Raw genomic sequence first — 25,180 nt, 5'->3', positions numbered from 1 at the left:
CTAAAGACCTGCAGAATAACCCTTTATCTCCACCCTCTGATGTCTTCCAGATGACGCTGCCAAAAGCAGCTGTTCGGCTCTTCTCATCTTCTCTGTTCTGAGTTTCCAAATCCTTCATCTCCTCTGAGAAAATTCCCTCTGCAAAATAACTGCACGTATACCAACTGCTTAATACACTATAGCCAGCGAACGATGTAGACGTTCTCTTTCTGTCAGGTGTTATCATCGTTTTTATGACATTTAACCTGAGTGATGTTTCTAATGAGCCAGGTGAGCCGCGTGTGGGATTGTGTTGATTGTAAATTAAGTTCAGAGTGACGGATCGGAGTGCGTGAGATGAGATTTAAAAATGAAGAAAAGTTTTATTTTTTTTCTAAAACATCTTCAACAACATCTAAAACAAACTCTGGAGCCAAATTTCAAACAAAACAAAATGTGTATTTAAAGAATTGTTCTGCATTTTTGGATTATAAAGTTAACTATTAACTATGAAGCTTGAATCGTGATGTGGTTAGCCTAGCTTAGCACAAAGACTGGAAGCAGAGGGAAACAGCTAGCCTGGCTTTATCTGAATTTCATAAATACACCAACCAACACCTCTAATGCTAATCTAATCTAATCTAATTCATTAACATGCTTTGTCTAATTTGTCCAATCCAAATCCAAACAAGTGTAAAAACACAACATATTTTAATGGAAGGACATGTGCGGGACTATTTCTTGACTATAGGCAAAATTTAATTATTTCATGAATAACTAAGACGATACAGCGGAAAGGAGCAGCGAAGTAGCACAGCTCCAAATGTTGAACAAAATCCGGTGCACGGTAGTGGTGAGGACAGAAGAAACAAAGCACCGGCACTCACAGATAAACAGGTCTTTCTTTGTTTATTGTGGACAAAAAAACAAACGTTTTTTAATCTAGAAGCCATAAACAGTATTGATGACGCATTCGTTTTTTGCCCACAATAAACAAAGAAATAACTAAGAACACAGACTGAAGGAGAAGTTTAAAAATGAACAAAATTGTGTGAAAAAAATGTGTGAACTAGACACTGGAAAATGACTATATGTATGTACTGTATGTGTGTATTTTCATGGGTATATAAGTATGTACTGTATGTATGTTAATATGAACATACATACACATACGCACATATTTTCTCCTTTAGTGTTTTATAGTTTTTTTAAAAGGTCTGCAAAGTCCACTTCAAAGGGAGTTCCTCTCCCCCAAAGAAACACTGCTCCTGAACTGCCTCAAATGCCTTGATTGAAGTCCCGCCTTTTCTTCCGTAACGTGGTGATGTCATCAAGTAAGACATTTGCATAAAACCTGACTAGCAGCTAGTTTGGCACGCCCTCAAACAAGTAATTGATGATGTACAGCGAGCGGGTCATTGTTGTGAAATAAACCTTGACGGGTTTATTTCACAACAATGACCCGCTAGCTGTCCATTATCCCGCTTATTACACGGCTACTTACTGAATAAATCAATAACTTAACACGAAAAAGGTCCGCCAGAGTCCGACATCATAGCAACGGTCTGTTATAAAGAAATAACAGACCGCAGAACGCCGTAATTGACCAATCAGAATTGAGTATTCAACAAAGCCGTGTAATAATGCTAGTTAGAGCGGAGCTGGAGCGGAGTCCGAAGAGTTTGGTTTGGTTGACCAATCACAACAGAGTGAGCCAGCTGACCAATCAGAGCAGGCTGGGCTTTTCAGGGGTGGAGCGTTTCAGACATAGTATGAGAAAAGTAAAGTGTTTTTTGAACATTAAAGCATCTAAACATGTTCTATAGAAACCCAGAATACAATTATGACCTGAAAATAAGCATTATTAGTCCTCTTTAATGTTCTGCGTTAAATAGTAGCTGGTTTGGATTGTGTTTGCTTCACGTTTGTAGATTAATCCACACTTCATATGGTGTTCAACTTTCAGAGTGGTATTTCTTTTGCATATTTTAACCAATTAAAGTGGAAATGAAGCGCCGCCATGTTGCAGTACTCTAGCCTACGACGTCACTCGGTTGGCTCGGCTGAGTTACACAAATACAACGGTAGAGACCGTGAAAGACGGAGACTGAGGAGACACGAGACAGAAGAACATAAAAGGGTGTGTTTGACAATGTTAAAACCAAAACAGTCCATTTCATAAACCGACGCTGAAACGGAGATCTGTAACGTTAATAACTGCTGCAGCGCTGGCTCATTATCGGCTACCTGTGTCCTCTTCCAACTATCTAACTAAAGGACCAAATATTTAATAGACGCCGAAAGCACTACTTTATTCGAAGCCCACGTTATAGCGTTTGTTTACGGAACTTGCCGTTAGCTTCTGCTACCTAGATAGCGGCTCAACATTAGCGTACCGAAACTACCGTCACAAAGTAAAACTGGTCACCAAAACAAACGCTAGAGACATTATCGCCCTAATGATACCTGCGTTCTAGCGTTTGTTTATGACTCAACGACGGTTAGTTAATCTTTTAGTTCGCTAGTTAAAGGAGAAAACGGGTAACAAGTTAACAAACGCTATAACGTGGTCTTCAGGATAAAGGAGTGCTTTCTGCGTTTATTATTGGTCGTTTGGTTAGCTGGTTGAAGGAGAACACAGGTAGCCGATAATGAGACTAGCCAGCACTGCAGCAGTAACGTTACTGATCTCCGGCTCAGCGTCGGTTTATGAAATGGACTGTTTTGTTGGTTTTAACGTTGTGAAACTCATCTTTACATCCAGGAACTATAAAATAGTGTCCCCTCTTTTGTTTTCTTCTGTCCTGTGTCTCCTCAGTCTCCGTCTTTCACGGTCTCTTCCGTTGTGTCTGTTAACTCAGCCGAGCCGACCAACCTGGTGACATCAGACTACAGTACTGCAACACGGCGGCGCTCTCGTCACAAAAAGATGAAATGGATCTTCTTTGTTGTTTTAAATTTGTTTGTTGTTGTTTGTTTGTTAAATATAAATGTTCATCAGAGTGTAAATCTGTAAAGTAAACCAGCTTAACTTGGTTGAACGTTTCATTTCATCTTTAAATTTCCTGGACGTCTTCCAGACAGTCACAGGTATATTTTTTTATTTCAAGAAAAATCATTCTGATCATTTTTGTCAACAGTAATGTCATGTTTGTTTTTTTTGCTTTGATTAATATTTATATTTAGCCTACATTTCTATTGAAATATAATATATCTCATCTTTTGTATTTCTGTCAGCCTTAAAATCTCAAATAAAGAAATGAAAATAAAACAAACACAGTGTTGTCGTATTTCCATTATTCATTGTTAAACTCCACAGACTGGAATGATTTCACATACAGATAAATGCAACAAGATGAACTCTGCACAGCTACAGAAGATAAATGAGCAAAGGCACAACAACAACAACAACAACAACAACAACGTGTCACAACGAAGTGAGCGAGTGAATCTTTAAAGGATCCAGCTGGTGATATTCTGGATGTTTCTTATAGTCACTAGATGGATCTCCTAACAAGTATAGTGTATGTGTTTTAAAGATTTACTTCTTCAGTAGGAGCCGATGAGCCACAGACAGGAAGTCAGACAGTATTGAGAGACGGACCAACATTGGTTGTAATGACGATAAGAAACAATCAGAATATCAGCAGCTTCATTCTTTAACGGTCCGTCTCACCCGCTGACGTTCACTGAAGCTGCATCACAGATCAGACAAAAACAGTTTTTCAAGTAATGTGTTTGCAAGAGCTCCTCTCACTAGTGCAGCGTTAGAGATGTTAGAAACGTTATAAATCAAATCTGATCACTGAAGGATTTCTTCTTCTGGATTAAAATTAAAAGACAAAACATTAGTTCAAATTCTCATCATAACATTGTTTTTGTTTTTATATTTTCCTCATAAAGCTGGAACATTTTACACCAGTATTTAGATTTAACACTTTATAATAACCATCATTTATAAACGGTAGATTGATAGTTAATTAATAGTTATTTTACTGTTCACAAATAATGGAATGATAATGTATAATGTTTACTAATTATTTGTAATGTTATAATTGTATATAATAAATAATATATTAAAATAATAGTGTTATTTTATCATAAGTTTGTGTAATGTGAAATCATTACTTAATAAGTTATATATTGTATCATAGCTGATAAGAGATGATAACAATTACATTCTGATTACATTAGTAAATTATTTGTTAACAGTTTATTGTTGCACACATTATAACATTTTATAAACTATATATAAGTATTTGTAAACTTTTAAGAAATCGTTTGTAAAACATCTAAAAACATTAACAAGGTATTATAATCATCAGTTGCAACAGTTATAATATATGTATATATTATATATTATACAAACAATTTCTTTAGGTCTAAGGTTTACAAATAATTTCATAATCATTAACAAATACTTATATAAAATATATATCGTATATAAAATGTTATAATATGTGAAACAATAAACTGTTAAAATAACAAATTATAACATTACTAATAATTAGTAAACATTATTAATGATCATTTCCTTGTTTTTAACAGTAAAATAACTATTAACTAAGTTTAATTAACCATCAATTTACCGTTTAATGATTATTATCATATAAAATGTTACCAAAATAGCTTTAAAAGCTAAAATCCTCAAGATGTTAATCACTATTTATGGTCGACCGGGTCTGCCATTCCTGTGCTGGATTCATTTTGCCTTCACACACACACACACACACACACACATGCGCACACACACGCACACACACACATACGAGGGATCGACAGGAAAAAATGCATTGTGTTGCTTTCCAAAATAAAAGTGCAGCATGACTGATGTTCTTCAGATGAGAGGGAGGGAGGGAGGGAGGAGGAACCTGGGGATGAATCAACACCTCCAGACTCCAGGTGTTTCCAGGTATAATAATAATAATAATAATAATAATAATAATAAATGTTTCAATAAACAGCCAGTCTGGTGTCGTCGACGAAGCCGCCCCGTTAGAAGTTGGGTTTGTGCTTCTTCACCTCCACCATGAGGTGGTGCAGGTTGATGAGCTCCGAGCGGACGGCCAGGCTGCGGAACGTCGGCTGGTTCAGGACCTTGTGGAAGCCGTGGTAGTACTGGATCAGCTGGGTCAGAGCGCCCTGCAGCACAAACAGGAAGTGTTGCTTCGTGACTCACTTCCTCTTTCACACACACACATCAGTATGGATATATAACTAATATCATTTCCTCAAAACTAGTCAGGAATGAAAGCCAATGAACTGACGGATAAAGAGTGAAATATCCAACATTTTTACCAATAAAAACAATATTTCTAAATAATTAGTTGATTAATCTACTGACACTGATAATATAAGTAATGTATTAATTAAAAATGTAATGGTTTCAGGTTCTGAATTGGGAGAATTTGCTGCTTTTCTCTGTTTTTGGACTGAAATCATTATTTTTTGACAATTTCCCAATAAAACAACTGAAATATTAATAGATAGATTTATCAGTAATGATAATAATCATTAGTTGCTAATTCATTCATTCATTCAACCATTATTTATACTTGGAAATATGCTATATTTAGAATATTTTCACCTCTTTACTTCATCGTCAGACAGCCCTTTCTGACGGGGAACTGAATCTGCCACCAGACTCCATTCATGAAAACAGTCATTTTTTACCTCTCAGAACACGAGAGCTGCTGGTCTACCGCTTGACTGATCTACTGTAGGTAAAGCACTGACTATGGAGAAGTGCCTCTTACAAGCCCATTGAGAAACAGTGGGGTTTGATAGCTCTCTGCAGCTACTCGGGAACACCGGTAAGAGTCCGGAGCTTCAACATCTGCTGTTAATGATTCAGTGAAGACAGAGCAGCGTGTCTGAAAGCATACTTCCCTTCTTTCTAGAACATGATGTCTGCAAAATGAGTTTGATGAGTTCCAGATCTCCAGATGAGTAAATGTTAGTTAGTGCCGAGTCGGAAACAGGAAATAAATCACTGTTTTCAATGTATTACGAGGAGAGATCGATCGCTCCTCAGCAGAAATACTAAGTTTATTCAGATGACTCAGCATTTTCTCTTAGTATTTCTACACTTTTTTTTCCTGTTTGTGGTGGTCAGGTGGGATGGGGAGTATTTGTTTGTTGTGTATGTATGTGTACCTGCTGGGACAGCAGTACAAGGACTTGTATTTTTATTTCATTTGATTATACTGTTTGTATTCGTCGCTCTCCTGTTTTTGTTGTATCAAAATAAAACAAAGTGCTGCACAAATATCAGCACTGTTCTCATTTGTTATCGTACCAACAGCAGTGATCAGAGGTGTGAAGCCAAATTCACACCAGGCAAAGAATATGAAAGTAACTTGTAACGACTGCTATCAAATAAATAAACTGGAAGTACAGAGATGCGTAAGCAGCAGGAGAACACCTGTCTGCTGTCTCACCTGGATGATGCTGGTTCCATTTTTGAAGTTGGTGAAGGACCTCATTACGTCCTGACTCATCGCCTCCACCGACTGTTTCCATGTGCCGGAAAACCCCCGAACCAGCTGAGTGATACGAGCTGCAGGAGAAAACCACAGATCAGTTAAACGTCTGAGACCCTGAAGCAGGTTCAGAGTGAAGATACTGGTATCATATGAAACTAGAAAACCTAATGAATCCATTGGTACTAACCATGTCATACTGGCTTGTCAGTAAGGAGGTTAAATAACGCTTCAAATTTAGGCAAAAGTTTGGTGAGGAAAAACTGTCATGGACATTTTCAAAGGGGTCCCTTGACCTCTGTCCTCCAGATATGTGAATGAAAATGGGTTCTTTGGGTACCCACGAGTCTCCCCTTTACAGACATGCCCACTTTATTATATATTTCTGCATACTGGGGTCCCTAAACAGTCTTGGAATTACATAAATTGGGTATCACTGTAAAGCTGAGACTCTTGTGGATCCAATGAGCCCAACTGTATTCATGTGTGATGATGTTAGTCCCCATAGGAGACATTTCATTGTATTGAGACCATGTTTTTTAAACTTGTCCTCACTGTATAAAATGACCTTGTGGTGACCTCTAGGATAATCACAGCCTCATGAAACTTTACAGCCACAAACTAGAGACCTAGAGCATTCAGAGGATGGATGGATCAAACTAGAGACCTAGAGCATTCAGAGGATGGATGGCTTTCCTAGCTGACATTAAGGGGGTTGCTGAGTAGTTTCCAGAACAGAAGCGCTCGCCATCCAATCACCGAAAAAAATGCAATTCTTGCAGAAAATCTCCAAATGTCAAAAGTTTTTGATCCGAAATCACAGCATGACTTTTTCTATGGTGTTCCTCAAGGTCTTGGTGTCTTAATTAGGTATTTTGGAGGAATTATTGATCATTTTTATCAATTCTTGAGTGGTAAAAAAATGGTTAAATTTAGCACCAAATTTGTGTAACGAATGGTATCAACCCAAACATTGCTGCAACAATAACTAGGACAACTGGACACACTGTGCTGAGCTGCATCTCAAATTAATCTTCAGGTTTCCAGCTTTCAGATGATGTACACCACTTCTATGTGACATCTACTGCTGACCTGCTATCTCCCCCTAAAGACCCCCTGTACCCCCCTAAAAAAGACTAAAACGTGTCTATTGTGGGTCTCAGAGGGTTAAACAGATGGGATTAAATTAAAATCTATGTGATGTTGTTTGAGTTTCTTTTTACTTCTACACATGTGAGTGAGACTGTACAAATAAAATAAATAAACTGTGCAGGCATGACGCGTGAATGTGAGAGGAAATGTGAGATGTCAAAAAATGAAAAAAAAGGATGTGGGAAGCTGAAATATGTGCAGCCTCAGAGCGACAGAGGAGAAACAAAACCGAGAGGACGGCTGAATGAAAGCCGGTCATTACTCTGTAAAACAAAACTGAAGCATGAACTGAAAGAGTCACGCTGAAATGTGTGAGTCAGGATGTTGGTGGTTTAAAGAACGTAGGTCTATAACTGTGATGGAATTTTCTATGAATTCCTCTCTCGTTGGTCGGGAGGTCAGAGTGTTTCTCAGAGTTTCACTCTGTTGACATCATTGGGTTGGAGTCCTGTCTAGGGGAGCCACCGTTATCTGCACAGCTGTGTCTGTAGTAGGGACCGTAGAGCCAGTCGCCGGGGCAACCAGGGTCAGAGAGGAACCGAGTAAGTCAAAACATGATAAGGGTAAAACACTGAGCACCAGGGAGGAAGGGCAGAGTCGTGAGGCCTTCAGGCAGAGAGCACCTCAATGTGCAGCTGTGACGATTGCTCCTTGATCAAGCTTCAATAAACCTTCTGTGTAAGACATCAACAGCTCCGAGGCCTCTTCCTTCCTATTGAGTGAACTTGTGTATCAGAAATTCCTCCACAATAACAACACCAGCAGCTCTGTGAGGTGGTGTTTTAATTTAGTGTTATAATCTTTAATTAGAGCTGCCCCCCCTCTTAGTCGATCAGTCGTTTTGGTCTCAGTCGACTAACATTTCTTTAGTTGACTCGTTTTTTATGCTCTTTTCATGCTGAATGATTTATTTCTAAGAGACTTCTGAGCACATCTCTGGTAAACAGAAGATTTAAAGTGGTGCTTCTGTGTGATTCTTTGTGGAGAAACTGGATTAAATCAACTAATCGATTAGTCGACAAAAAGGTATGAGTGTTAGACGACTGAGATCTTCTTTGGTCGAGGAAAGACCCATCTTTATTTAAATGTTATTTCTAAGTTTTGTCTTGTTCCAGATATTCTCCTTCCTTCTTTCTTTAAAAATATTAAATACGTTTTTTAATTACACTTAAAATTGTAAATAAAATGTACATTTAAAAAGAGAGAAAATAACAAACCCAAAATAAATTGACTCTTCGTGCTGTACTGACATTCAAAGCTTCTATTGAGGTTTTTCGGATGAAGCTTTGAACGTCTGGCGTCATCACCCTAAACACATTTTTTAAATCCTCAATTTAAATAAAGTGATTCATCGGATCGGTCGTTAATGAAGTCGTCAGTGCGTTCTTCCCTTTGTGTGTGGCGAGCGTGAGAGCAAACCGTTTTTGAAAGGCTAAACGCCAACAAATATGGATTGAAATAATCCAGTTCTTTGTAAACTGTAAGCAGAGAGCTGAGCTTTCTGGATCAGTTACCAGTGAAAGAACACATTGATTTAAAGGTTATAAACACAGTAAAAGTGGCTCCTGAACACACAACGAGATAAACTACAGAATAATTATGTTGTGAACAATGTCAAGTGACGAGGTAAGTACACGAGGCGAGCAAGGGGGTGTACATCTCGGCTCTTATTTCGTTGATTGTTTACATGGTTGTAACTCGTCATTGTGTTCCACCCTTTGTGTGCAGCAAGCGGGAGAGCAAACACTTTTTTGACTGCAGTGAAAATGTTGTTTTTGAAAGGCTAAATGCCAACAAACATGTTGTGAATTTTGAACATGATTACATCTATTTTCTTACAATAAATGTTGACTTTTGGACTTTACAACACTCTGGAGTTATTGGAAATTGGAAATTTGGATTACACAAGTCGGAAACAATCCTATGCAGCCACCAATGGAATCTAATTCTACCAATAGTATAATATGAGTAATAATAGTGTAGCCTGATCTTTATCGGACACTGTGCAGAAATACCGGCTAGACATGAAAAAAAAAAAAAAAAGCTGCTCAGCATTTGAATGTCAACGTTACGAATGAAGCTTCTCACCTTCTTCGTTCTTCAGTCGGTCCAGCTGCCCTTTCTCCATCAAAGCCTCGGCCTCCTTCACGAATGCGATCATCCCTCCGAAGGGCGGCGACAGAATCTCTTCGATGAACTCCTGGAGGGGAGAGGAGGTTTAAAAACATGACAGAGAGGGTCTTTTCAATGTCTCTGAATGTTTTCATAATTAACTACAAGAATACACAAGTTACTTTTCAGTAGCTTGGTATTGACAGTATTCATTCATATACATTTAAAGTAGGGCTGTCAATCAATTAAACTATTTAATCAAGATTAATCGCACATTTTGTATCTTTTCAAAATGTACCTTAAATATGATATACTGTAAAGCTGTAGTATTGGTCTGTTTCCAGAGTCAATTAACACTTTTCCTGCAAGTGTGTCAAAATAAAAGCTCTGAGCACAAAGAGGACGCAGGAAAAGAAGGTTAGTGTAACGGGGCTTCAGATTTCCCATAATGCCTCTGTGATGTTTACCTGTGTCCTGGCCAGGAGCAGCTGCTGGAAACCTTCCACCTCTTTGCTGTCGTCTGCCGCCCTCTCCTGGACAAACAGGGAAATCAATCAATCATCACATGAGGGTTTTCATTTGTCTCAGGTATAAGGACAAGAAGCTGAGATCAACATGTCAGAACAAAGACACGGAGCAGCCGGTGCTGAAGCAGCTCACCATGAGGACGCTGAGCAACATGTCGTAGTTGTTGATGAGGAAGATGAGCTGGTCTCTTCTGGAGGGAAACTCTGCTGCCATCTTTAGAACAAAGTTTTCCACCTCAACCTGGAAAACAAATAAATATGTTTTATCATTTATGACAAAGTCAGTTTGTGACGAGAGTAATAAAATAAAATCTACTGCTAACTGATGCCGTGTCCACGCTACACGAGAGTCAAGACCATTTGTGTGTGTTCTACCTGCAGCTGTCCCAGCAGTGTGTTGGTTCTCTCGTTGGGAAACGTCTGGTTGATGCTGACGATGGCTGACGAGAACTCTGCGTAACGACGAGTGATCTGGAATCAACAAACACACACTCAAACACACTGCTGTATGTGGTGAAACACGTGTGTGTGTGTGTGTGTGTGTGTGTGTGTGTGTGTGTGTGTGTGTGGGTGTAGACCTACATAGTGTGGTCTGCTGTCCAGTACTCCCAGTTTCTGAGGGTCTGTGTTTCTGATGCTGTGGATGTTCATCTCTAGAATCATTTCAAACCTCGGCCACAGCAGCTCCAACACCGCCTCCCAGTACCTGAAACACAACACACACAGGTGAGGACACGTCAGTGTCTTCATCACTGTCTTCATCACTGTCTTCATCACTGTTCTCCAGGTCTTTAAAAACTATAAGAAGAGAGCTGAAGATAGAGCTACATAGATCTGTTATCCAGTGAAAGAACGCACTGATTTAAAGGCTCCAAACAAAAATAAACAAATAAATATGTCATTAAATATAGCAAAAATAATATTAAAAATAGATGTAGCCATTAATTAATTTATGAAATGTGACATAATAAATAGAAGTAAATGCAAAAACAAATAAATAAAAAAATAGATGAAAAAATAAATGAATAAATAACAATATATGCTACAATAAATAAATAAATTAAAAGAATTAGAAAAATAAATACATAAATAAATAAAAGGGAAAATGAAACAGAAGAGTAAATAAATAAGGTTATTAATACATAGATAATTAAATGTAACAAAATAATATTAAAAAAATAAACGTAGCCATTAATTAATTAATTGATAAAATGTGACATAATAAATAAAAGTAAATGCAAAAACAAATAAATAAAAAATAGATGAAAAAATAAATGAATAAATAACAAATAAATAATAAAAAAATAAAATAAAAATAAAACAATTTGAAAAATAAATACATAAATAAATAAAAGGGAAAATTAAACAGAAGCGTATTGTTTGACAGTATGTCAAGCATCTTTGAGAACTTTGAGAAGTGCTATATAAATCTGATGTATTATTTCCTTCTTGTAGCTTTTCGCCAACGACAGGTACAGTATATGTAACTTTCTTTTTTCTTTTCTGTTGAAATTAACAAGATCATTAACAGGACACTGACTTGTCGAGAGCAGGGATGGTCCTCTTGACGGTGATGGCTCTGAACCGGAGGATGATGTGGATGCAGAGGAAGACGGCGATGCTGTCATAGCAGTCGGACACGTACGTGGCCATGCTCTTCTGCAGGGACGGAGCAGACAACAGTACTGAAGGATACGATACGACGCCACGTTGTCTCAAATATAGAATTAAAAACACCTGAACAAGACAGAAGGGTGGTGCGTTGTTCGTACCAGGAACATGCTGAGAGTTTTCCCCATGATGCTGTTGAAGAGGTCGAGGGCAGAGTTTCCTGTCACCATGAAGAAGTCGGAGAGGAAGAGGTACTCCCTGCAGCCGTTGTCCAGCAGAGCGTAGTGCTGGCTGCGAAACAACGTCTCATAGGGATACTGGAGGAGAGAAATATATACTGTTGACATTATCTCCTGCAGTGATTAGTCTCATTTAGAAAACCTTCCATAATAAATCTCTCACAAGATGCCACAAGATGTCAGTGTTGATCAACAGCTTCCACCTCAGTACATGTCGATGAGTGATGAATCTCGCTTCATCATATGACATTCACTAAAGAGTCAACACATTCTTCCTCTACAGGTCGGTGTACTCTCAGACTGCACGGCCAGAACTTCTCTTTTCAAATCCACCAATGTTAACCTCTTAAATATCTCACGGCTTGTCTATGGGCCCGGCCACTATTCTGTCTTTCAGAGGTCGTTTTCAAGCTAAAGTGAAAATGCAATTCTTGCAGAAATCTCCAAAATGTCAAAAGTTTTTGATCCCAAATCACAGCATGGTTTTTTTTTATGGTGTTCCTCGAGGTCTTGACGTCTTAACGTGGTATTTTGGAGGGATTATTGATAATTTTTTATCAGTTCTCGAGTGGTAAAAAATGGTTAAATTTAGCTCCAAATCTGTGTAACAAATGGTATCAACCCGAGAAATTGCTGCAACAATAACTAGAACAACGTGACACACAGAGCTGAGCTGCATCTCTAATTAATCTCCAGGTTCACAGCTTTCTATGTGACATCTACTGCTGACTTTTTATCTAATATCTAATGATGTTAATCTGAAAATGTTATATTTATCTAGGTTTTTATTAATATGCTGCCCTATATGCACTAAAATTTAAATAATTTAATTCACAATGCTACAACCTGGATCTTGACTAATATTAAAAAACAAAATCACATCAAGAAATATAATAGTTTTGAATTTTCAATTCTTTTTTATTTTTTATTTTATAGTATTATTATCTTATAGAAATGTTCTCATTATAAATACCGTGTCTAAGGTGTGAGGAGGGAGAGTCACTTTAATGGCCCATTATCTGAGACTATTAACGTCTTTTGTTCCCTCGGGGCCGGGATGTTCAGCTCAAGATTATAATAGTTTTGAATTTTAAATTAGTTTTTTTTTATTTTAGTTTTCTGGTTTCCGTTTTAAGAAAGGTTTAGTTTTAATTTGTACATATTTAGTTTTAGTTTGTTCTTGTTAGGGCCAGGTATAATGTCTCACAAGACGTATGTAACTACAAATACATACAAAACACATGGTTGGAGAGCTGTATATTCAACATGCTCAATCGGCGGAAAAACTTCCAATGCGGGCGGACAAGAGCCGACGATGTGGGACAAGCGACGGACGCTCCCCCAAGGACCTTCGGACAGTTTGGGGCCTTTAAAGTGCACCTAACAAACTCCCTACTAAGCAGAACGGGTGCACATGTACCGTGTTGTTGTGTTTTAGTGACGTCTCACCCTGCTGTCTCCTCTCTGGGCTGTATGTGGAACCAGGATCGGCCCCTCCAGCTCAACAGGACTCAGTATGGCCCCCCTCTGGCCCACCGTGAAGATGGTGTTCCTGCTCTTCAGAGACGGTTTGGAGAAGAAACCTGCAGCGGGAAGTCAAGGAGCTCAACGCGTCGTATAAAAACGAACACAGACACCACTTTGATCACGTAACCCTAGGCAACATACAGTAAAGCCAGAATCAGGTGTTTTGTTATGGCTGATGCAGAGATCCTATTTCACGCCTTTTGTATCATCCAGACAGGATTATTGTAACGTTTTGTTGTCAGACCTGCCGCGTTCTCGCACTTTTTAAAATTTTTTATTCATGCATTATTTAACCAGGAGAGTCCTATTGACAGCCGTGTGTCACTGTCGAGAGAGGCAGCAGCATAACAACACAAAGCATTAGAAACGGTTCAGAACGCTGCAGAAAGAATCTTAACTAAACCTCTTCTTTTGCTCTTCCTGAGATTTCTTTCATTTTTACCTGTTAAAGGGGGTTTGTTTGTTTTGTTTTTATCTGGAGCGAGGGTGATAAAGAACAGAGGGTGTCGTCCCTGTACAGATCGAAAAGCCCCCTCGAGGCAAATTTGTTTTGTCGGGGTGATACAAATAAAACTCACTCGACTTGACTTTCAGTTTTGATAGCAGGGCGTTGGCGTTCCGCATGACGCCTGAGGAGTCGTTAACGAGCGGATCTGTGTGTACGGTATGCGAGTGTGACAGCGGCACGCCCGTCTAACAACGAGAGCGTTCACATGAAACAGTTACACCTACATACGCACAAACATCTGAGGCATGTCTTTTCACCTAATTCCATGCAATTACTTTAATTAACTGTGACTTGGAGAGGAGCCACGAGTTATTTCTGTTCTTGTGTTCTAGCACTTTGCCCGCTCAAAACTTCCGTTTATACATTTACAAGAAACCCTGTTCACGCACATGAAATGATGGTGATCACTCAATCAGGAATTATTCTATGTTTTGGTTTGTTTGGAGAGAATAAAACAATTTATGTAAAAAAAATGTGGTTCCAGCCTGAAATCCTGCCGAGTCATTTTGATATTCACTAAAGAGTCAACACATTCTTCCTCTAGAGGTCGCTCTACTCTCAGATTGCACGGCCAGAACATCTCTTTTCAAATCCAAGAGCGTCTTGCAGAAATCTCATGGCTTTTTCTATGTTGTTCCTCAAGGTCTTGACGTCTTAAAGTGGTATTTTGGAGGGATTATTGATCATTTTTATCAGTTCGCGAGTGGTAAAAAATGGTTAAATTTAGCACCAAATCTGTGTAACAAATGGTATCAACCCAAGAAATTGCTGCAACAATAACTAATAATAACAACGTGACACACAGTGCTGAGCTGCATCTCTAATTATTCTCCAGGTTCACAGCTTTCTATGTGACATCTACTGCTGACTTTTTATCTAATATCTAATGATGTTAATCTGAAAATGTTATATTTATCTATCTTTTTATTAATATGCTGCCCTATATGCACTAAAATTAAAATAATTGAATTCACAATGCTACAACCTGGATCTTGACCAATATTAAAAAAACAAAAATAAAGATCACATCAAGAAATATAATAGTTTTATTTTATTATATTATTATTTTATAGAAATGTTCTCATCATAAATACCGTGTCTAAGGTGTGATGAGGGAGAGTCACTTTAATGACCTATTATCTGAGACTATTAACGTCTTTTGTTCCCTCGTGGCCGGGATGTACCGTTCTGGATCGCCAGTTATGTGATTGACCACCGCAGTTTGGCGTCACGTTGCCTTTCTCCAAAAACACCGCGGGGCCACTTCACGCCCTGCAGCCACAGCCAAGGACGCACTACGCCCATTCAGAATGAATGTGTTCCACAAAGGGCTTTCTGACGTCAATGTAAAGCAGTAAAAATATTTCTAAATATAGTGTAGACTTAAACTGATTTATTAGATGTCTAAAACTCGTTTTGCTGCGGCCCCCCCGTCCACAGCAGAACTTTACTTTGCTCCCGTGCTGGTACTCCATCTACTGCAGGTAATACACTGACTAGTAGAGCTGGGACCAAACACCTATCTCAACACACACTCAGTTTAGTTTAAAGGATATCTTTCTTGGCTGTGTCTTCTACTCCCATCAGGTCATCTTTGTCTGCCACCTCCTCGTACTGCAGACAGGACAGAGAAACATCATGTCAACGGAGAGAAACACTGAGGCTTCATCCACACTAATACGTTTTAAAATGCATAACTCATGCTACGTTTATGTCTAGTGTCCACACTACTCCTTCGTTTTCGAGCCCCTAAAACGGAGAAGTTAGAAAGCTCTGCTGACCCCGTTTTAGTTTTAAAACTCCGGGTTTGCGTTTCAGTCTGGGCAGACAGAAACGAAGACCTTTGAAAACGATGGCGCAGACGCCCACGTTCTCTTCTTGATTGGGTCTTGACGTGTCCTTCCCCTGATTCGCCACGCCCCATCATGTGAAGCAGCTGTTGTGCAGTGAAATTCTACATCTTAAAATGCTGCTACTGCCTACATGTGCAGGAGGAAAGCTATTATTCGAGTGCCTTACATCAATTCCTGTGTCCAGCGCTGCTTCCTGTTAACACCGGCATGGCCAGTGTACGTGAATGATCATGTGATGTGCGTTTTCAGGCGTGGTAGTATGGACGGAGATTCATTCTGAAGCGACCCTAAAATGCTCGTCTGGAAGAAGAACGTTTTAAAACGAAAACGTATGAGTGTGGATGAAGCCTGAAACACGTCTGTAGCGCTCAGGGAGGTGCTGTGATAGAAATGCAGCTCTCCTTCAGCATCAGCACTCACAGCTGCAGTCAGTTCACCTGTGAATCCACTGACCTGCACTTTGAGCAGCCTGCCGCTGTACGACTTGAAGTAACTGTAGTAAATCTTGCTCATCGTGTCCACGTACTCGTCTCGGATCTCCTTCGCAACCGTTCTCTCGTTGGCCAACAGGAACTGATAGAAGAATCTACAGCGAGAACAACCAAAGCACCGAGTCACGACGAGGACGTTTTAATGTCTGTAGCTTTCTGAGCACCAGTTATCTTTTATATACTATGAAGAAGAAAGAAGAGGAGCTGATGTATTCATAGTCTGAGAGCCGCTGAGAGGAGCAGCTGAGCTCACCTGTACTTCAGCAGGCTGTTCTGTGGGATCTGGTAGTTGGTCATCGGCTTCCTGAAGGAGTAGATCTTCTGAAGAATGAACTCTCGGATCTTTGACACCGCCTGAAGAGAGGAAGAAATATTCATACAGTTTCACGCCAGCAAGAAAGTAATTTAAACCTCTGAGAGCCACAATACACCTGTTTTAGTCTCTTTTAGGGGGGTACGGGGGGTCTTTAGAGGGAGATAGCAGCTCAACAGTATATGTCGCATAGAAGTGGTGTACATCATCTGAAAGCTGGGAACCTGAAGATTCATTTGAGATGCAGCTCAGCACTGTGTGTCAAGTTGTTCTAGTTATTGTTGCAGCAATTTTTGGGTTGATACCATGTTTTACACAGATTTGGTGCTAAATGTAACCATTTTTTACCACTGGAGAATTAATAAAATGATTAATAATCCCTCCAAATTACCACATTAAGACACCAAGACCTTGAGGAACACATTAGAAAAAGCCATGCTGTGATTTGGGATCAAAAATCTTCTGCAAGAATTGCATTTTTCGGCAATTGGATGGCGGGCACTTGTGTTGTGTAAACTGCTCAGCACCCCCCTTATTGTCAATCTATAGCTAGGAAAACCATCCATCCTCTGAATGCTCTAGGTCTGTAGTTTGTGGTCATAAAGTTTCATGAGGCTGTGATTATCCTAGAGGTCACCACAGGTCATTTTATACAGTGAGGTCAAGTTTCAAAAACTGGTCTCACTACAATGAAATGGCTCCTATGGGAACTAACATCATCACACATGAATACAGTTGGGCTCATTGGATCCATAAGAGTAAATCAAGAATGTTAATGGACCCCAGTATGCAGAAATATTCATATACACCATTTTAGAATAGGCGAAAAATAACACATTAATACTGCATTCGAAAAACTACATGTGATTATCATAAAGTGGGCATGTCTTCACTAACCTTGAGTTTGAGGCGGTCCACGATGTCCTGGATGTCGGAGCAGGCCAGCGTCTCTCTGAAGCTCAGCTCTTTGGCGAAGTTGATCTTGTTGTTGAGCTCGTGGAGCTGCTCCAGAAACTCCTGCTCCGTCACGGGACTGTCCAGGATGGTGCTGCGTCGACATCAGACCAACATCAGACCAACATCAGACCAACATCAGACCAACATCAGACCAACTCGTTCACACTCCTACGATACAGTTAACTAAACAGCTGTGTGGAGCCACCGCTCTCTCTCTCTCTCTCTCTCTCTCCGTCACTACTTACGAGATCATGGCTCCGGGCACCACCAGCTCGTCCACCAGCTGGCTGAGGTGGCTGCGTACCGCCTGCCTGTTCTTCAGCCGGACGTTCATGCTGACCGACTGCTGCTGCAGCGTCTGGATCTCACTGCTGATGGAGGACAGGTCGCTCTGGAAGCCGCTCAGCATGCCCTCCATACGCTGACAGGAAACAACCATCCAGTTGAAACATTATCTAAACATTTCCTTCTGGATGTTTAATCTCTTTTACCGTGTTAAAATGCTGCCTTTAAAAACCTCATAAAATGCTGTGATCATTCATTATTATAATAAAACGACTCCATTTGGAGTCAAAATTACACAATTTAGTTGTTTTTTCATTGATTTTATACAGAATGTGATGATGCACAGGGTAAATGTCATGGCCAAAGGATCCATTGTGTGCACATAGCCTCCTGTAGTGGATATCACGAGTAGTTTAGAGCCAGATTCCCTTTCAAGAGGTAGAAAACCCACCTGGTCCTATCCTCACTAAAACCTTTGTAGTGGCATCTCTGTGCATGGCATCATCGCTATAATGGTGTTATCCACTGTCTAATCTAGAACACATTTTAGGCGAGGTTAAAAATGTAAATTTGTCCTTTGGTTCATCACAATTTACTCAGGCATAGGAACAGTCACAGTGTTACTGACACTGGGGATGAATTCTCTGAGGTCTTTTATATCCATAGAGACCAAGATCATACATATAGATCTGGTAGTTGTGGAGCTGTTCTTGATTTATATCCAAAACATCTAGTTTTAAGATCTGGTGACAGGTTTGGGGAGTTACATCATCATCTAAACGTTCACTGATTGGTCCGTTATCTGAGCAGGTAAATGTTTTCAGACTGAGCAAAATAAAACACTGACGTCCACAATCATCTATCTGTCCTGAACTCTTTACGTCTCCTACTGACTCACGCTGACTTCGTCATGCGGCGGACTGCGGGATCAGGATCTTACCTCCAGTATGGAGTCACAGGCGGTGATCTGGTTGTGCAGAAGAGCGATGTTCTGACTCTCCTTGATGTCTGACAGATGAACAGTCAAGGAAAACAAAACTATGGACGTTCAATCTCCTCCCAAAGATAATCTCCTCCTTTAGATAATGTCTGCAATAAAAACAAAAACCTAAATGATAAGAAGTTATGAGAAAAGCTGAATGTGTGCTCACAAGTAGGAATGAACCAACATCACATCAACATCCTGTATTTTACACACCTTAATATATCAGCTGATAAATATCAGCATTTGTAAGTGTTGGGATTTGCAGGTACAAAACATTTCCCCCACATAGTTGAATGAATTTAAAGAAACGATGCAGTGGTTTTTATTCTATTCCTTCTGGATTCTGGACTTTTGTATTAGAAGACATACTAAAAAAAGAGAAAATAAAAGTCTGGACTTTGAGGCAAATGCTGAAAAACACTGGACTGATACCAATCTTCCATTTAAGCTGAAAATAAATCAGTTTCTCTCAATCAAACTTTAATATAAACGGGCCGTAACCGTTGAGGAGACAGATGCATTTAAGCAAAAAACTAAAACCTGCAGATAAACAATAACAAGGTTGATGCAAAGTATATATTTGGCCACCTTAAAGAGACATTAAAGTAAAAAAACAGATTGTTATTAAAAGGTTGTAAGACCCTAGGAAATAGCAGGTAATAGGTCAAACCTAAATAAAGAGTTGCTGTAAGTCTCTCTGGTGTGTTATAACATTGTGACGTCATGAAGGATACAGTCTTTGATGGAGGCCTGTTCGATCCTCTGCAGGTCCGACTCCACCTGTTTGGAGTACTGCCGAAGGTCAACGCCCTGAACACAGAGAGGAGGAAAGACCACCGTCATCACATTTACAATAAACACACTGTACTGAGACGACATGCTTAGTATCGGCTGTGTTTTTTCTCTCACTCAATCTCACAAATACTGGACTTACTGTGTTTTTAATAGGGCTGTCAATGGCATGGCCATCTTCAAAGGGGTCCCTTGACCTCTGACCTCCAGATGTGTGAATGTAAATGGATTCTATGGTTACCCACGAGTCTCCCCTTTATAGACACGCCCACTTTATGATAATCACATGCAGACTGACAGCTGTTGTTGCCTGTTGGGCTGCAGTTTGCCATGTTATGATTTGAGCATGTTGTTTTATGCTAAATGCAGTACCTGTGAGGGTTTCTGGACAATATCTGTCATTGTTTTGTGTTGTTAATTGATTTCCAATAATAAATATATACATACATTTGCATAAAGCAGCATATTTACCCACTCCCATGTTGATAAGGGTATTAAATACTTGACAAATCTCCCTTTAAGGAACATTTTGAACAGATAAAAAATGTGCGATTAATCACAATTAGATATTTGATATTCGATCGACAGTCCTATTTTTAAGGTAACAAGCGAGATAATAATGACAGCTGACAGGAGATAAATTATAGAAAGTCAATCTGCGTCCATCGCTCTCTCAGACCTCCCAGTTAAATCCTGCCTGTCAAACATTAGCGACGTGATATTCTCACCGTTTTGAGCGCCTCCTTCACGAGGTCATCCTCCAGATTGGCCTGGATGTGAACTGCAGGAGACAGAGAGGAACAGCATTCGTGACAAATGAAACATCCCACCGAAGCTCTGGGCGACAGACGGTCTGTACCAGGCTGCAGCTTCTCTTTAAAGACACAGTCTTAAATAAATATCACTATACCTGATAGTAGTACATGACACAGATAATCTGTGATAAAATTAGGTCGCTCTGCTTCCTTTTGATCCTCCTATATATATATATTGGCATCAAGATTCAACCGCGCCCCAAGAAAAACAGCCAGTCAGAGCCAAGGAGTTTCTAAAGCAGCTGTCAATCAGCGCTCATATATTCAAATCAAATAGTAAAACTAGGTCGCGCTGATCAAATATGAGTTTAATCAGAGTTAATGAGCTTCACCAGCAGTGACTGACAGCTGCAGGAGGCAGAGGAACCGGATTCTTTTCACACATCTCATGAACTACTGTCAGGATATAGTGACACTTTGAGCAAATATGACTAAAAGTTATTTTTATTAAAGTTACCATTCGTAGATTTATCACTGGGTAAACCTTGTAGTTTCCTCCATACAGGAAGGTTTTAAAAGATCTGGATGCAGAAGTCGAAATTAAATGAAAAGTGCATTTTTAGATCACCTCTCCGGGCTTATTGTGCTCCTATTTAACCTATTTAACAATATATGCAAACATGTTTTTACAAAAAAAATCGATTTCTTTGTATTTTATATCAAAATCCAGTCGTCTTTTCTTCCTGTAAAACTAAATAAGACGCGTGCTTACGAAAGCTAGTACCACACAATTAAAAACAATAATATCATGACATCCATCCATCAGTCAATCTGTGTAGCTACTAGGGCCGGGCAATATGACCAAAATCATGCTATGATTTCATATCTCCATAATGATATATGTCACGATAGAGCATGTTTTCTAGTAATTAATGAATAAATATATAGTATAATAGTAATAGTAAATAAATGTATATTGTTTTGATGATATATATATCCTCATATAGGGAATGGAAATGTGACGTCACAGGGTAAGCGTGTCATCTGCAGACTATTTACTGCAAATATAAAAAAATAACAATATATAAAATAATAACAAAACAATGCACAGTGAATAAGATTCAAAAGCCAAAATGTAGTATATATAGAATACAGTCAGACACAAAGGTAGGCTAACGTTATGGGTTTCATTTTGTAAGATAGCGGTAGATTAATTATGCGGTATTAGCCGATGTTTTGTTAGTATTCCGTTGGCATAACATTAGCTAACTTATCTTTGTGTAGCTGTCAATGTCCTCCTGATTTGTAATGATTGATATCATAAACTAACTTAAATTTTGTAATATATGGCCCTTTTGTCTCTTTATATGGGTATTTAAATATTACATTTATTTTAATATTAAATATTTTGAATTTATTTTAATATTAAATATTTTGAATTTATTTTAATATTAAATATTTTAATTACTATTAATGATTAATTATATATTAATTATTATTAATTATTTAATAATATTTTAATTATTATTAATTATTTTAATATTAAATATTATAAATAATTATTTAAACATTACATTTATTTTATATTGGTATGTATACCTTTACCTCTCCTGTGATTCACTCTGTTTGCTGATGTTGCTGCTTTGACACCTGAATTTCTCTCCGGGGATTAATAAAGGTTCATCTTATCTTATCTTATCTTATTTGTCTAGCACACGTACTTTATACATTTCCGATGATGAACGATTGACAGATGACAGATAATGATGGCAGCACGCCCCAGAGTGCTCCGTGATTCCCATTCCCTCTTGCCCAGCCAGAGTAGCTACGTATCGCGCTACACTATAAGCCCGCCCACTTTTAGCGGTCCAATCAAATGTGAAGGATTTGATTGAGATCTCTCTTGTAACAGTACATCGCTCAAATGTTCTGTTTCACTGTGAGATTCGTCACAGTACAGACGCTTTAACTTCCGTTTCACTGGGACTTTAACAAATGCAAAGTTACAACGATTCTTAAGTTACAGTTAAAAGACACTGCAATCATACGGTTTAAAAAAATATGAATACTGATAGCGTCAGGCCAACAATCCATCACTCATCTGTGTTGTTCTCCTTTGTGTCCCGATCACAATACGAGACACATTAATGATAAATGCTGCCTTACTGTCCACTTCATCCAAGATGAACTCATCAGTGGTGAGGTCCAGTTCTCCCAGGTTGAGGTTCACCATGTCGCCATCGGTGTTCTGGAAAAACAAAAACAGACATAATCACACACAAATAATTATTTAAAACAACTAATGGGTCCGAGGTGGCGGGTCTGTCTTTAACACATGTAAGTAAAGGAGGTTTAGGGTTCCCAACGATTCAAAATCCAATCACATACTCGGCGTTACTCTGGATCAAAGCTATTGCTGAGAAAGTTCAATCCAAGAGTGCTTGTAATCTCATGTTCCTGTATCACAGATCTTTGATACTGCAGATCTTTGATACGCAATAAAAAAAACTCCTTGGTGAATTTACTTTAGAGGGAAAAATACACATAAAATCAGAGTCAGACATCGAGGAAGTCCACAGAGAGGATATGGAGGCCTGAGATGAAAATCATCTTTGGAGAGTTTTTGTTGTTCAATACAAAGTTCAATGAGTCAACGCATTTAATAAATGCTCAACTCTAAACTAAACTGTTTTTTTTTTTTATATATTTGAAGGGTTTACATTTGTGTCTGCTTTTGATGTGGAAGGTTTGTTTCCATCTGCCTGCAAATAACTCCTATATTTCCATTTTATCCTCATTAATTCCCATGGAAAGTTTCCAACTTGAATATTCCTGGAAATTTGCCGCCCTAGTTGCACCTAAAGATTATGGGCATGAATCTTCAATGAATTGTGTAGTCGATAAAGTATCATTAAATAGGGAAAATGCCCATCACTAGTTCCCAGAGCTTTTGCTTTATGAATAATTTCATGATTAATTAATAAAATTGCCAAATTTCTATCAATCGACTAATCAATTATTATTTAATTTTTTTATGAACACATGCTCATTTGCTGAGATACAAGCAGATGCATAGACAATAGAAAAAAAGTACACAAAACAAAAATAGTTATATATAATTTCATAATGCCAGAGTTTATGTTATATGCATCATAATATATTAATTTAATAACTTAAAGGTCTTAATGGCTTTTCTGTTTTTAAAGGGACTGTTTGTAAGAATCAGAATTGCTTGTTAACAGCAACACCTGTGACCGTTAAGTCAACGTAAGTCAGCGTCCTGTTGCTCGGGCTCGCTCTACATAGACATGAAGGAGCATCGCTCAACACAGTGAGGCGACACACGTCAGCTAAAGCACAATATCACTCTATATTTCACTGCTTGGCAGTAATGTTAGCTGACCAGACGAAGGTCTCTCCATGAATCAATGCTGATCCTAGTGTTGGCTTTTCCTGCCTCAGCCTCCCGACCGCGGCCGGAGGGAACAGGGGAGACGCCGGAGTTTTGGTCGGAGACGATAACGTTTCTCTCTGCGGAGCCCCGTCACTTCACAAGACACGGGAAACCTCTGTTGGTCTGGAGGAGCTGCAGCAGTTATTTCTGCACAAACGTCCACTGTACATTCACTAGATATTCTCAGAGCTACTAACTCTTCTGCAGTGTGGAGTGTGCGTTCATGCACGTGAGGTGGAGCGAGCTGAGTGAAGGCAGGCAGAGGAGCAGAGGAGCAGAGACTCCGGTCCTGGAGACCAAAGCTACGGTCTCCTCCGCGTCCTCCGACCGCGGCCAACACTGTTTAACAGACGGGCTTCACTAGATACAACCAAGAGGTTTTGGTGCTTCGGTGTAGTTTGTGTTGGAGTCTGAGTCTGAACAGCGTAGCAACACGCGAGCGTGCATGGGACACCGACCCGGTAGATTTATACATGTAAGAAGTAACAGTCCCTTTAAAGAGGGTACGACGATGCTATATGGTTTTAATTCATTAATAAAGAGCAGGGAAGCTGGCTCGGTTATGAATGTGTAATTTTCCAAAAAATAACTGTATGATATGCAGCATGTTATTTTCAATCTCATCTCGACTAATCGACTAATCGCCTTCGACACCAGTGACGTCACAGGATGTGTTCCGGAAGTCGTTGAGCTCCTCAGTGTTTTGACAGGATGCTAACAGCTAGCTACATTAGCTTCATCTACATGGAAACAGCTAATCAAAACACACAATGTGGAGAGTTTACTGTCACAGCTTTACTAATTCATCAGGCTGCTCATCTGACCAGATACACTTCAGTTATCTGACGTTAAACGTCACAGTTCATTGATAAAGACTGGTGTCTCTTCTGATGCTAACAGGAAGTAGGAACTAAAAGCTCATCAGCTGTTGAGTGTTTCATGTTTTAACTTCGACTGTAGATCTAAATAGAAGTAATCAAATGTCACCTCGTCTTGTAAATACGCCATGGCGACTTCTGTCGGGTTTCCAGTTGTGTTTACATCCAAACCAGCTCCAGCTGCTGCAGCTACCTCCGCCATGACGGCCAATCTACTCTAACGTTAAAAAACAAACAACTACCGACGGAAGGTTCCGCCTCCGGTCAGCCGCCGAGGAAC

At 39.2% G+C, this 25,180-nt stretch overlaps 2 protein-coding genes across 3 annotated transcripts in view; one reads left to right on the top strand and one right to left on the bottom strand.

Annotated features, from left to right (window-relative positions):
* Positions 1 to 3,254, top strand: part of igldcp (Ig-like domain-containing protein) — an 8,541-nt gene extending 5,287 nt beyond the window's left edge. For both annotated transcript variants that reach the window (XR_012590507.1, XM_074612426.1), the window contains exon 7: positions 51 to 3,254. Coding sequence is in view for 1 of the 2 variants with exons in the window: in XM_074612426.1 (XP_074468527.1) it covers positions 51 to 127 (77 nt within the window). In the remaining variant the exon portion in view is untranslated. The remainder of the gene's footprint in view (positions 1 to 50) is intronic.
* On the bottom strand, positions 2,778 to 25,167 carry vps52 (VPS52 subunit of GARP complex). The gene is made up of 20 exons (XM_074612398.1): positions 25,010 to 25,167; positions 22,735 to 22,816; positions 20,542 to 20,594; positions 19,756 to 19,831; positions 18,977 to 19,044; positions 17,997 to 18,172; positions 17,692 to 17,842; positions 16,735 to 16,835; positions 16,444 to 16,576; positions 15,696 to 15,751; positions 13,552 to 13,687; positions 12,025 to 12,180; positions 11,793 to 11,911; positions 10,835 to 10,958; positions 10,628 to 10,723; positions 10,386 to 10,493; positions 10,193 to 10,258; positions 9,702 to 9,813; positions 6,420 to 6,538; positions 2,778 to 5,121 (listed from the first exon to the last, which is right to left on the bottom strand). The coding sequence occupies exons 1-20, from the start codon at positions 25,100 to 25,102 to the stop codon at positions 4,975 to 4,977; spliced, it is 2,172 nt and encodes a 723-aa protein (XP_074468499.1). The 5' UTR covers positions 25,103 to 25,167; the 3' UTR covers positions 2,778 to 4,974.
* Between the last annotated feature and the right edge of the window lie 13 nt (positions 25,168 to 25,180).

This window comes from Sebastes fasciatus, chromosome 17 (genome assembly GCF_043250625.1).
Source record: "Sebastes fasciatus isolate fSebFas1 chromosome 17, fSebFas1.pri, whole genome shotgun sequence".
In the NCBI taxonomy this organism is placed as follows: Eukaryota; Metazoa; Chordata; class Actinopteri; order Perciformes; family Sebastidae; genus Sebastes; species Sebastes fasciatus.
The sequence above is the reverse complement of the archived record's forward strand: the minus strand, read 5'-3'. Positions and strand labels throughout refer to the sequence as shown.

What these genes read in the sequence shown, in the direction of transcription:
- vps52 (XM_074612398.1), bottom strand. Translation starts at nt 25,102, where the DNA reads ATGGCGGAGGTAGCTGCAGCAGCTGGAGCTGGTTTGGATGTAAACACA. An exon ending in CCTGTGACTCCATACTGGAG is followed by an intron (nt 18,173 to 18,976) that starts GTAAGATCCTGA and finishes GTTTCCTGTCAG; the next exon opens with CGTATGGAGGGCATGCTGAG. An exon ending in GCAGGCTGCTCAAAGTGCAG is followed by an intron (nt 15,752 to 16,443) that starts GTCAGTGGATTC and finishes TCCTGTCTGCAG; the next exon opens with TACGAGGAGGTGGCAGACAA.